Source organism: Scyliorhinus canicula, chromosome 2 (assembly GCF_902713615.1).
Source record: "Scyliorhinus canicula chromosome 2, sScyCan1.1, whole genome shotgun sequence".
In the NCBI taxonomy this organism is placed as follows: Eukaryota; Metazoa; Chordata; class Chondrichthyes; order Carcharhiniformes; family Scyliorhinidae; genus Scyliorhinus; species Scyliorhinus canicula.
The window spans coordinates 96,159,839-96,173,869 of NC_052147.1; the positions used below are offsets into that span (position 1 = coordinate 96,159,839).

At 45.7% G+C, this 14,031-nt stretch overlaps 1 protein-coding gene across 1 annotated transcript in view; it reads left to right on the top strand.

Moving 5' to 3' along the window:
• LOC119956427 (metastasis-associated protein MTA1-like) overlaps window positions 1-12,144 on the top strand; it is a 212,396-nt gene extending 200,252 nt beyond the window's left edge. Inside the window, exon 19 of the mRNA XM_038783640.1 lies at window positions 9,460-12,144. Coding sequence (XP_038639568.1) covers window positions 9,460-9,607 — 148 coding nt within the window. The 3' untranslated portion in view covers window positions 9,608-12,144. The remainder of the gene's footprint in view (window positions 1-9,459) is intronic.
• The last annotated feature ends 1,887 nt before the right edge of the window (window positions 12,145-14,031 follow it).

Below are 14,031 nucleotides of genomic sequence, written 5' to 3' on the forward strand. Positions count from 1 at the left end.
CTGGCAATTTCAAGGTCACCATTACTGATGCTAGCTTTTTATTCCCGATATATTTCATTTCAATTACCAGGCCGTCGTCAATGGATCCAGGCCTCTGGATTACTCGTGCAATCATATAGCCAGTAATACTGTACTCCAGTTTGCACATGGCAGGGTGGCATGTAAGAATGCACAGATCAGGATGCAGGTAGTTGACTGTATGAGTACGCAAACACAGAACAGAGCTAACTGTGAGTGCATTTGCACAAAGTACGACTGTATTTTAAGTACTGGGAACATGCATGCTTAGAGGCATAAGATCAGTGTGAACAGAGTGTCATCTGCTGCGACAGGCCCACACTGCTCCAACAGTTATAGATTGATGCAATCATGAAAAGTGACCCGCCAATTGTTGTAGTTACACAATGTGATCAACAGATTGGTGAGGTTATGCATTGTGGTACACTGGTGCGGCTACACATTCTGATACACAAATTGGTGCGGTAACACAGTATGATACACAGATTGGGGTGGTTACACAGTGTGATACACAGCATGGCGCAGTTACACAGTGTGATACACAGTGTGATACACAGCTTGGTGCCGTTACACAGTGTGATACACAGCTTGGTGCAGTTACACAGTGTGATACACAGCTTGGGGTGGTTACACAGTGTGATACACAGCTTGGTGCAGTTACACAGTGTGATACACAGCTTGGGGTGGTTACACAGTGTGATACAGAGATTGGGGCGGCTACATAGTGCAATATACAGATTGGTGCCGTTACACAGTGTGATACACAGCTTGGTGCCGTTACAGTGTGATACACAGCTTGGGGTGGTTACACAGTGTGATACACAGCTTGGTGCCGTTACAGTGTGATTTACAGCTTGGTGCAGTTACACAGTGTGATACACAGCATGGTGCGGTTACACAGTGTGATACACAGCTTGGTGCGGTTACACAGTGTGATACACAGTTTGGTGCGGTTACACAGTGTGATACACAGCATGGTGAGGTTACACAGTGTGATACACAGCTTGGTGCAGTTACACAGTGTGATACACAGCATGGTGAGGTTACACAGTGTGATACACAGCTTGGTGCGGTTACACAGTGTGATACACAGCTTGGTGCGGTTACACAGTGTGATACACAGCTTGGTGCGGTTACACAGTGTGATACACAGCATGGTGAGGTTACACAGTGTGATACACAGCTTGGTGCGGTTACACAGTGTGATACACAGCTTGGTGCGGTTACACAGTGTGATACACAGCTTGGTGCAGTTACACAGTGTGATACACAGCATGGTGCAGTTACACAGTGTGATACACAGCATGGTGAGGTTACACAGTGTGATACACAGCATGGTGAGGTTACACAGTGTGATACACAGCTTGGTGCGGTTACACAGTGTGATACACAGCTTGGTGCGGTTACACAGTGTGATACACAGCTTGGTGCGGTTACACAGTGTGATACACAGCATGGTGAGGTTACACAGTGTGATACACAGCATGGTGCAGTTACACAGTGTGATACACAGCATGGTGCAGTTACACAGTGTGATACACAGCATGGTGCAGTTACACAGTGTGATACACAGCATGGTGAGGTTACACAGTGTGATACACAGCATGGTGCAGTTACACAGTGTGATACACAGCATGGTGAGGTTACACAGTGTGATACACAGCTTGGTGAGGTTACACAGTGTGATACACAGCATGGTGAGGTTACACAGTGTGATACACAGCATGGTGAGGTTACACAGTGTGATACACAGCTTGGTGCAGTTACACAGTGTGATACACAGCTTGGTGAGGTTACACAGTGTGATACACAGCTTGGTGAGGTTACACAGTGTGATACACAGCTTGGTGCGGTTACACAGTGTGATACACAGCTTGGTGCGGTTACACAGTGTCATACACAGCATGGTGAGGTTACACAGTGTGATACACAGCATGGTGCGGTTACACAGTATGATCCACAGATTGATGCAGTTGAACAGTGTCATACACAGAGTGCTGCAATTATACTGGACACGATCCAATGCCCACACTGAGCACGAAGTGCAGCTCACCCCGGTGCAGCAGGGCCGATAAAGCCGGGAGACTCCACTACCGGGAGGTACTCGGCTCGCAACTCCTTGCACGATCTAACACCATCTCACAAGACCTTGAGATGTAAATTCCACTCATTGTGGGCAGGAATACGTTTTGGCAAATCTGCATATTAAAGCGAGACTCACTTTAGTCTCCCTTTGATGTGCAGATTCCTGAGGTACTTGAGGCTTTAGAATTCCTCCCCTTCGTCTTGAGGACCTTGGGCGAGTGTTGTTTGGTACTGGTCTTCACAACGGGTACCCAGGGATCGGAGGCCCCCATCTGCATGGCAGGGTGGTGCCCTGGCACTGCTGGTGGCACCCTGGCACTGCCAGTCTGGCACCATTGCAGTGCCACCTGGGTGCCTGCCTGGCTCTGTCAAGGTGCCCAGGAGGCATTGCAAGCTGGCATGTGCACTGCCACGGTGCCAGGTTGACACGACCAAGGCACCAAGCTGTCATTTTATACTTTTGCGCGCCATCCGGTCGGCGGTGTCCTGTGTGGGGGTTTGGGGAGGGGGGGAACTAACCTCCCATAGTGCGTTCGGGCTGATGTGCGCAGGTAGTGGGTGCTTTGGAGGCCTTGGAGATCAGGATGCCATTTAAAAATGGCGTCCCGATCTCTCACTACACTGGGGTGTTCCTGAGCTCCTCAATGTTCAAAACAAAGCAATGTGTGGGCACGTTCCCCGCTGAGGACGCTTATACAACACAAGTCGCTGCGAGCGCCGGGAACACACAGCTAAATGCGTTTGCTATGGGACTTTATTCCCAATTAATTGAATCGTGCCCACAATGTCATACACATATTGGTGCAGTTATACAGTGTCGTACATATATTGGTGCTGTTGCGCAGTTTCATCTCCAGAGTTCTGCAGTAATGCAGTGTAACGGACAGATTGGTGCAGTTATGCAGTTTCATACACAAATAGGTGTGTCTACATAGTCTAATAGTAAGAAGTCTTACAACACCAGGTTAAAGTCCAACAGGTTTGTTTCAAACACGAGCTTTCGGAGCACGGCTCCTTCTTCAGGTGAATGGAAAGGCTTGTTCCAGAAATGTTTATATAGACACAGTCAGAGATGCCCGGAATGCGCGCACCTGCAGGCAATCAAATCATCAAAGATGCAGAGAGAGAGGTAACTCCAGGTTAAAGAGGTGTGAATTGTCCCAAGCCAGTTCAGTCGGTAGGCCTCTGCAAGTCCAGGCTTGTTGGTGGGGGCCGAATGTAATGCGACATGAATCCCAGATCCCGGTTGAGTCCGCATTCATGCGTGCGGAACTTAGCTATAAGTTTTTGCTCAGCAATTTTGCGTTGTCGCGTCTCCTGAAGGCCTCCTTGTAGAATGCTGGAGATCAGAGGCTGAATGTCCTTGACTGCTGAAGTGTTCCCCAACTGGAAGGGAACAGTCCTGCCTGTTGATAGTCGCACCGAATAAACGGGCATCGTGCGACTATCAACAGGCAGGACTGTTCCCTTCCAGTTGGGGAACACTTCAGCAGTCAAGGACATTCAGCCTCTGATCTCCGGGTCAGCATTCTACAAGGAGGCCTTCAGGAGACGCGACAACGCAAAATTGCTGAGCAAAAACTTATAGCTAAGTTCCGCACGCATGAATGCGGACTCAACCGGGATCTGGGATTCATGTCGCATTACATTCGGCCCCCACCAACAAGCCTGGACTTGCAGAGGCCTACCGACTGAACTGGCTTGGGACAATTCACACCTCTTTAACCTGGAGTTACCTCTCTCTCTGCATCTTTGATGATTTGATTGCCTGCAGGTGCTCGCATTCCGGGCATCTCTGACTGTGTCTATATAAACATTTCTGGAACAAGCCTTTCCATTCACCTGAAGAAGGAGCCGTGCTCCGAAAGCTCGTGTTTGAAACAAACCTGTTGGACTTTAACCTGGTGTTGTAAGACTTCTTACTGTGCTCACCCCAGTCCAACGCCGGCATCTCCACATCATACATAGTCTAACACAGAGATTGGTAACGTTATACAATGGGGAAATGCTCAGCACTAAACTTCAGTATCTTCAGCTTCAAAAACATTTGGGGAAGTAATAGTGACTCCCTTCTACCACTGCCAGGCTGATATCAGTACTGATTACATTACCATGTATTATTTGGAAATAAAGGAATCTCATTTTTGCCAGCGGTTATTTGAGAGAATTGTCTTCTACGTTAGAAACCCACTATTCACCACCTTTTTTGCAACCTGGTGATGTACGTATGCCTGTCAATCTAGTTGTAACCAGAGAATCATCTTTAATGTCTTCTCCTCCAGCTCCCACACTGTTACCTCTGATGTATCTTTTCTTGGCTCCCTCCTATTTGTCCCCGACAGGCTGCCCATCGGCAACATCATCCATAAACATACTTGTCACTTTTCACACTTACAGTAATGATACCCAGCTGTCTCCACCACTTCTCTCAATCCTTCCATTGTTTTTGATTTCTCACAATCCTATTCCACATCCATTATGGAAGCAGAAATATCCTCCAGTGAAACACAGGGATGAATGAAGCCATTGTCTCTGATCCTCATCACAAACTCTATTCCTTAACCACCGACTCCATCCTACTCCCTGGTCACTGACTGAGGCAGTCCTATTTGACCCTGGTCTTAGCGTCTGATCCCAAATTCTCCACAGCACCAAGACTGTCTGCTTCCACCTCCATAACATTGCCTATTTTCAGTTTCTTCTCAGCTCAACATTTGCCAAAACCTTCATCCATGCTTTTATTGCCTCCAGTAGGCTCCCATCTTTCACCATCCAAAGGTTTGTGGTCATCAAAACCTCTGGACCTGCAGCCTTTTTAAAAAATAAATTTAGAATACCCAATTCTTTTTTTCCAATTAAGGGGCATTTTAGTGTGGCCAATCCACCTACCCTGCACATCTTTGAGTTGTGGGGGTGAGACCCGCGTAGACACAGGGAGAATGTGCAAGCTCCACAGGGACAGTGACCCAAGGCCAGGATCGAACCCAGATCTGCTAACCACTGCGACACCTTGCCGCCCTCTCCCCATTTTCTCTCCCCGTATTCTAACTCCCAAATCCCATTCTCCTATCATCCCTCTGCTTGCTGACCTTCATTAACGTCTGATCCAGTATGCCTTGATTTTAATACTCTCATCCTTGTGTTCAAGTTTCTCCATGGTCTTGTCCCTTCCTGTCTCTGGAACCTCTTCCGGCTGTACACCCCTCTGACATCTCTGCGCTCATTGCTCATCTAATTCTAGCCTCTTGCACATGCGTACTTCAATTGTTTAGAGAAGCTGGGGTTATTCTCCATGGAGCAATGAAGATTTAATGGAGGTGCTCAAAATTATGAAAGGTGTTGATAAAATCAATAAGAAGGAATGTTTCCCAGTGCCAGAAGCATCAGGAAGCAGGTGACACATATATACGGTAATTGGCAAAGCAACAAGAGGTGAGATGAGAATTAATTTTCTTTTACACAGTGAATTGTTGCATTCTGAGAAACAGGATCTGGAAGCAGATCCAATATTAACTTTCAAAAGGGAATTGGATGCATATTTGAAGGGGGATATTTTCCAAGGCTATTGTGAATTAGGACTAATTGAATAGCAGTTTGAAAGAGCTAGCTCAGGAGGTATGGGCAAAATGGTGGCCTTCTGTACTGTAGCCTTCCATAAATCTTACCCATGACGTGGAGATGCCAGCGTCGGACTGGGGTGAGCACAGTAAGAAGTCTTACAACACCAGGTTGAATTTCACACGTATGAATTCACCTGAGGAAGGAGTTGTGCTCCGAAAGCTAGTGATTAGAAACAAACTTGTTGGACTTTAACCTGGTGTTGTAAGACTTCTTACTATAAATCTTATCAGGATCGATCACCGTCACTGTCACTAGCCATCATGGCTAGCTTCTAAGCTCTAGAATTCTCTGATTCTCTATCTCAGTCCTTTAAGACACACCTTTAAACCTATCTAACCAAGATTTCAGCTACAGTGTCCTAATATCCCCTTATGTGGCTCTATGTCAGATTTTTTTTCCTGTGAAATGCTCGGGACATTTTACCACGTTAAAGGCAATTTATAAGTACACTCTATTATCGTACCTAAACCTTTCACATGTATGAAAGAAATGAATCGTGATCAGGAGATTCAGTGTGAGACTTCTGGTTTGATGCCACTCTTTTCTACCCCCTCTTGTTGGTCTTTCCATGCACCTGTTCTACCCTCATCTACCTGGTTAGTGACAACCATCCAGACCCTTTAAAGTATTGGTAGCTGAAACTCCAAGCACATGAAATCTTGTCTAAATAAACATTGTGAAATTGATAAGCGATCGGGGAGCCAGAGCTATCAGTCAAGCAATGTTTTCTCTGGGGCTCAGATGTTTAGTACTCTAATGGATGTCTGGCTTTCAGCCGAGGAAACATAATGAGGCTCGGCTGAGCATCCAGAAATCCATTAGCCTGTTTATATCATTAATACTTTTGATACTCAGCTATTGCTACTTCAAAGGGTCTGGATGATTGACACTTGTATCAGGCTATGTAAAAAATAGCTTTTTTAAGAAATTGGAACGTTATCAATGAATGGCCTTTTCAAATAGTTTTTTTAAAATATATCCTACTGTCATTTTACAGTTCATTGCTCCTATACAGTGTACAGTCGGTGAATGGGTATGGAAGTTCCGTAGTCTAGCATTGGGTGGTTGGGAGGATGAAGGGCCATAGAGTGTGTTTGGAGTGAACCTGGCTTGACACGGAGAACATGTGGAGCCAAAGAGCTTGTTTGAAGGGAAAGGGTTGGCATGGGGCATCAGGAACTATCGGGGGTAAGTGAGGGCCATGAGTTGGCATCGACGAAGCATGAGTGTGTGAGGATTGGATGACCTTTCAGTTTTTATTTTAACTGCTGTGTCCTACAGCATCGAGACAGACCTTTTAAATAGCCTGCCTCCATCCCCCAGCAGTCCCTGTGGATGACTCTTTTCCCAGGTCCACTGGCCCAGCTGTAGCCTGCACTCATGTCCCCACAATGAAAATCCTATCCTTAAGGACACTTTCCCTTGAGAGCAAGGAATTTTCCTGACTCCTACTATCCCGCCTCAGGAATGAAAATGTATCTATACTGTCTCTTTGAGCTGCCTTGGGGCATTTTATTGCATTAAAGATGCAATGTAAATATAAGTTGTTGAATATCATGGAAGCATTAAAGGGGAAACTAGAACCCCTCACGCTCACCAATCCACTTGTTACATTCTGAATTTCTGATCAGGCTTTTCTCCCAAACTCTTTCTATGAGGGGCAAATAGCAGGAGGGAGCAAAAAGGGTGGTGAATGGGAGAGAGAACAGGAGAGTGTTGAACGGGAAGAGGTTGGATGGACTGGTTGTCAGATAGGCGTCTAGAGGTTGACAGGACTGGCAAGTGGGAGGGGGTTGGGTGGGCTAGCAGGTGGGGCGCAAGAGATGGCAAGTAGGAGGACAGGTGAGTGGGGGGTGCCTGGGGTGGAATCAGGAGGTTCTAGTGTTTGAAGGATACCCTGAGCATGTGCCAGGAACCACACACAAGCAAAAATGCAGGCAACGCTATTCAGGTAAGTTCCTAATTGACAGACCCTGTGAAAATAAAAATATATTAAGTTCAGGGGGAAATTGTCCCAGTGGTGACTTTTATCTCAATATTTTGAATTTTTTGCCTCGTCTTTGATTTCTCGTGAGCTTTTTGAAGCTTTCAAGAGCAAATTAAACTGCCCTTCTATTTTGAGCCCTAACATATGAGGGTGGAAGGAATAAAGGGTATGTTGTGAATGTGATCTAAAGTAAGATGGGAGGTGGTTTCTGTGGAGCAAAATACACAGGCGTGGAAGCCAAATGGCCTGTTTCTGCACTGGAACTCCTAATTTGATGGGCAGGATTTTCCAGATCTTCCCACTGGCGGGATCTTCCAGTCCCATTGAAGGTGACCCCCACGGTGGGTTCCTTGACAGCGTGGCCAGCGAACAAAGCAAATGGCCATTGGCTTTGGTGGGACGGAAGAGCCCATCGGGGGCCAATGGTGTGCCGCCTTCACCGCCAGAAAATCCATCCGGATGGGCTGGAAAATCCCAGCCGACGTAAAACCTAAGTACCTTCTGTTCTCGCAGGTGGGTGTAAAAGATACCGCGGCAGCATTCAAAGAAAAGCAGAGAACTTCTTCAATGTCCTGTCCAATATTTATCCTCAGTTGGACGTCCCTGAAACAGACTATTTTATAATTCTTGCATGACTGCAGTGACTACATTTCAAAAAGTAATTCATGGATGTAAAGGGGCAGCACGGTAGCATTGTGGATAGCACAATCGCTTCACAGCTCCAGGGTCCCAGGTTCGATTCCGGCTTGGGTCACTGTCTGTGCGGAGTCTGCACATCCTCCCCGTGTGTGCGTGGGTTTCCTCCGGGTACTCCGGTTTCCTCCCACAGTCCAAAGATGTGCAGGTTAGGTGGATTGGCCATGCTAAATTGCCCTTAGTGTCCAAAATTGCCCTTAGTGTTGGGTGGGGTTACTGGGTTATGGGGATAGGGTGGAGGTGTTGACTTTGGGTAGGATGCTCTTTCCAAGAGCTGGTGCAGACTCGATGGGCCGAATGGCCTCCTTCTGCACTGTAAATTCTATGTAAATCTATGTAAAGCACATTGAGTCGCCCGAGTTCTTCTCTTCATGCTTCTCTCTTGCAGTTTACTGCAGTTTCCTATGTGCAAATTGGTTGCCATGTTTGCCCACATTACCAGCAGTGATTGTGTTTCAAAACAATCATGGAAGACTGAATGGGTTTGGGCTCTTCAGTAAATTAATAACAGTCTTGAAAATGATGAAGGGCTTTGATAGGTTAGATGAAGTATAGCTGAAGGAAGCTTGTATGGAGCATAAGCCACACCCAGGTATCTGCTGCTCTTGTCCTTCTAGATGGTAGTGGGGTCGTGGGTTTGGAAGATTCTGTCAAAGGAACCTTGGGTGAGATACTACAGTGCATCTCAACCAAGTTGAGGCAATAGTGTGTTTCGGTGTTATTTTTGTGGCCGTAATTTTCCAGCCACCCCTGCAGTCGGGCCAGCGAGCTATTGAAATCTCCATTTACATCAGCGGGACTGGAAGATGTCACCGGCTGGAAGAGCTGGAAAATTCTGCCTCTGTGTAAGCCGATGGTAATGAAGCACTTTTGAACTTGCTGAGGATATGAAAAGTGATATTTAAATGCAAATTCCTTTTTTCCTTGAACTTGCATCACATTTGAAAAGGTGCGGGAAACAATAACACTCAGAGGTTAAATTTTGAGCGCATCTCAGTCAGGATATACATATAAAAGGCATATTGAATAAACACCCATTTATTGTTTTACAGGAAGATCCGCAGGTTACTTACTTCCTTTGAAAGGAGACGGAGCGGGAGGCGGCCTCAAGCACAGATCGCCATTGAACAGTGTCCCCCAGACCCTGCAAAAGGTCCGAAGCCTCCCCCCAATGACGAACCCATTGTGATCGAAGACTAACTGAGAAAAGTCAACATCAGCCATCCGCCTGCTCAGCATCCTGACGGTGTTGGCTTCGCCTGGAAGAAAGGGAACTGAATTTTCTGTTTTTTTTAAATATTTAAAACGATCTTTATCTTTGTAACAGTGCCCTCATCTTAGTCTGAGGCCAAATGGTACTTGATGGTTATCTGCCCTTCCATTATTTGTTTTTTGTCATGGAACTTCAGTAAGAAAGACTTGCAGTTATAAAACTTTCACGACCTCAGGATGTCTCAAAGTGTTTTACAGCCGATGAATTACTTTTTGAAGTGTGGTCACTGTTGTATGTAGGGAAATGTAGTAACCAAATACACAAGGAATCCCCACAAAGAGAAATTAATTAAGTGACCAGATATTCTGCTTTTGAAGATGTTGGTTGAGGGATAAATATTGAGAGGGAGAATTCCCAGCACCTGTTTAACCAGCTATAACGTCAATTTAAATTATCACGGTACAAGAGAGAAAGCAAAAATTATATTTTCAGTTTTGGGTGGTTCTGAGAACTTGGTCTGAAAGCAGAGGTCTATTGTACTGGAATGAGCCCTCTGAACCCATCACACAGTGTGTTTTGGTATTCCTGACAATGTTTTGTACACTTGGAAATGCCAGCCTCTCACACCTTCCTGCTCAATTCAAGAGGGGAAGGAAGCCAAGAATTTGTCATTTTCTCCTCACTGATGCTGCCTCACAGTTTCAGGGAGACCTGGCTAAAATGTGCAGTCACGCGCTCATCCCCCTCCTTCACATCAGAGCTGAGACACAGTGCAGAGTCCCACCTGAGACATTGACATGCTTTCCTGTTCCACACGTTGACTGAGTTGGTTATTTCCAACATTCATGTTATGAAAGGAAGGGTGGGGGGAGCGAGTCTTTTCCTGAAGGTGCTTTTTCCATAGAATCCCTACAGTGCTGAAGGAGGCCATTCGGTCCATCAAATCTGCACCGATCCTCTGAAAGAGCATCCTAACTAGGCCACTCCACCCTATCCCCGCAACCCCACTGTAAAATCCGCTAAAACAGCACGCATTAACCAAGCAGGTATGAAACAAAGGTTAGGTCACATGATATACAAGTTCTCCACTCCCCGAAGAGTCACCCTCTTCAACCTACATCAATGTTGGGTTTTTTATATTAGTGGTCTAACCCCCTGTTAAGGGGAAACCTCGCCCCCTCGTTACCAGGGGAGTTTATATTCAGTGGAGGTCATGGGAATCGGATAGTCCTGATGCAGGGATCTTCATGAGGGTTATAACACCCACCTAACGTTCACATCTTTGGACTTTTCCTGGGTATAGTTCCACAAAAGCCAGCAATCCTCAAGTATCGGGCAGCACGGTAGCATTGCGGATAGCACAATCGCTTCACAGCTCCAGGGTCCCAGGTTCGATTCCGGATTGGGTCACTCTCTGTGCGGAGTCTGCACGTCCTCCCCGTGTGTGCGTGGGTTTCCTCCGGGTGCTCCGGTTTCCTCCCACAGTCCAAAGATGTGCAGGTTAGGTGGATTGGCCATGATAAATTGCCCTTAGTGTCCAAAATTGCCCTTAGTGTTGGGTGGGGTTACTGGGTTCTGGGGATAGGTGTTAACCTTGCGTAGGGTGCTCTTTCCAGGAGCCGGTGCAGACTCGATGGGCCGAATGGCCTCCTTCTGCACTGTAAATTCTATGTATCTCACGGAAATGGCCTGTGTACTTAATTAATGCGTGGTGACGACCTATTTGACCATGGGTGGAATCATAGCCAAGCCTGATCCTGTCCTCATTCAACACCCATGCACTTGCACTTTCCAACAGGATAGTGAACAAGACAGGAATACATGCTGGTTATTTTCCAGGTCCTGGTCTGGGACCCTAAGCCAGTAGTAACTCTGTGATTAAAGCAGGTCAAAAATTTAAACCTTTACCAAAAAAAAAAAATTTCCTCAAAGGGAACCTCAATACTAAGGAAAGTATAGGGGAGTGTGTTGCAACAAAAATAATTGACATTCTCTCTCTGTCAAATTTAATTCTCACCCAACTACCTGTTCCTTCTCTGTTCACCTGCCTGTGTTATACAGATGTCTTAGAAATGGTTCCCAGATCAGGACCAGTGGATTTGAATGTGATCGAGGATAATTTTATTGTGTAATTGTGTATTACCTTCTCATCCTGTTCAAAAAGCTCTACAGACACTCACCTTCCCATCCTGTTGGCTGGTTTTAATTTCCCTCTTTCCTTCTCACTCAGTGAGTTTATGATCTCTCTTTATCGTTTTAATCCTAAATCTCACCCCTGACCTTTCCCTGAATCATAGTCTCCATCTCTAACAACATGGCTACTTGTAAAAAGACCCTGAAGGTTTGACAGAGCTCAGCACCACATTACAATAACCCCCAATAAGTGTCTTATCCTTAGAGGATGCAGTTTGTTTTTAAAATGTGTTTGTCTCTTGTTTTTTTTTAAAGAAGGTTTTAGTTTGACCACAAGAAAATGAAGACTGCGTAACTTCCTGTTTGTGAATAAAGATGGAATTTATGTTAAGTATGAGCTCCTTCAATTACTGTGTAACACAATTTGCAGGAATTAGCACTATAATTGGGTGTATCATTTTATGAGAGGAATTGATATGATTTGAATAATGGATGAGTTAGTGCCTGATTCACGTGTGCCGCCAGCAGCTGCTTTGATGGGGAAGGGTCCTTCCTGTGCCAATTATCCTTTCACAAAGGCACTGACTGAGATATTATGACGAGCTCCGAAAAAAAAGAGCATAGGATAATCTAGCATTGCAGTCTCTTTTATGTGGGATTTAAGGGACAGTCCTGAAATTTCTAGTTTGGTCGAAGTAAATCCCATTATTGGCTAGAAATGCCGTTGCTTCAATAAATTCAATTGGATCCATCGGGCATAACCTACCCATTACAAATCCATTATGGCTTTCTGATCAGCTGAAAATTTTCAATGTGATCAGTCACCCTAAATTACAGTCTCCAGCAATTTTCTGACAACAGATGTACAGTTAACTGGTTTATAATTCCCTGGCTTCCTATTGCCATCTTAAGTAGCAGTTGACATGTGCAACTTTCCAATCTAAAGGAATGGTTTCCAAATCAAGAAAGCTTTGGAAGATTGTAGTCAGGGCGTCTGCAATGTTCTCAGCTACTTTCTTTAAAACATAGGCAGAACCTTGCCATATGACAGGGCTGCACGGTGCATTGGGGTTAGCACTGCTGCCTCATAGTGCCAGGGACCCTGGTTCAATTCTGGCCTTGGGTGACTCTCATAGAATCCCAACAGCACAGAAGGAGGCCTTACGGCCCATCGAGTCTGCACCGACCCTCCAAAGGTGCACTCCATCTTAGCCCAAGCCCCCACCCCAACCCCATAACCCAAGGAACCCCATCCAACCTTTTGGACACTAAGGGACAATTTAGTATGGCCAATCCACCCAACCTGCGCATCTTTGGACTGTGGATGGAAACCAGAGTACCAGGTGGAAACCCATGCAGACACGTGGAGAATATGCAAACACCACACAGTCACCCAAGGCGTGTGGTGTTTGCACTTCTCCTGTCTGCATGGGTTCCATCCGGGTGCTCTGGTTTCCACCCACAGACCAAAGATGTGCAGGTTAGGTGGATTGACCATGCTAAGAAAATGTCCCTTGGTGTCCAAAGATATGTAAGTTAGGTGGGGATAGGGGGGAGTGGGATTAGGATGAGGTAGAACGATCTTTCAGAGGGTCGGTGCAGACTTAATGGGCTGAATGACCCTCTTCTGCATTGTAGGGTTTCTATGATATCTTTTCAAGTGTCAGACTCAGACTGAAAATCAGCATGTAACTTTACAGCTGCACAGACCAGTTTTCTCTCCAGATCTTGAGCTTCTCTGGAGAGGATGGGGTTTACTTACTTCAACATACTCCACAGAGATCCGGGTGCCATCTTTAATGGGCACCCCAATCAGCACTTAAGTGGAACTCCCGGCATCTACTGGCCACGCCGTACTGCCTTTTGGGTGCAGCGAAAGAATGGTGTAAGACTCAGCCTTCCAAACTAAGAATGTCCCAAGCTCTGGTCCTCAGCCTGAATTTAGGTAGCTCCTCTCAAGCAAGGGAGAGCTTGGGGATCCTCCAATCAGTCTTTGTGCCCCAGGCTAGTAACAGGAATTTAGGTTCAGTGTTCCCACTCCTTTATTTTTCCAAAATTATACTTCCTTGATAAAATTTGTAAATGTACATTATATAATTCAAATTCAACATTACACAAAGTTCAATTTCTTTAATTTCAGTATATTGCACTCTGTGTAGTGAGGCATCTCAATTACATATTTGTATTTCATACCAAACATACAGCCCAAGGAGTATTGCACAAGTTCCAGTCTCTCCATGTACTAAAGCAGCTTCCCCAATCTTTGGTGTGTGCCTAA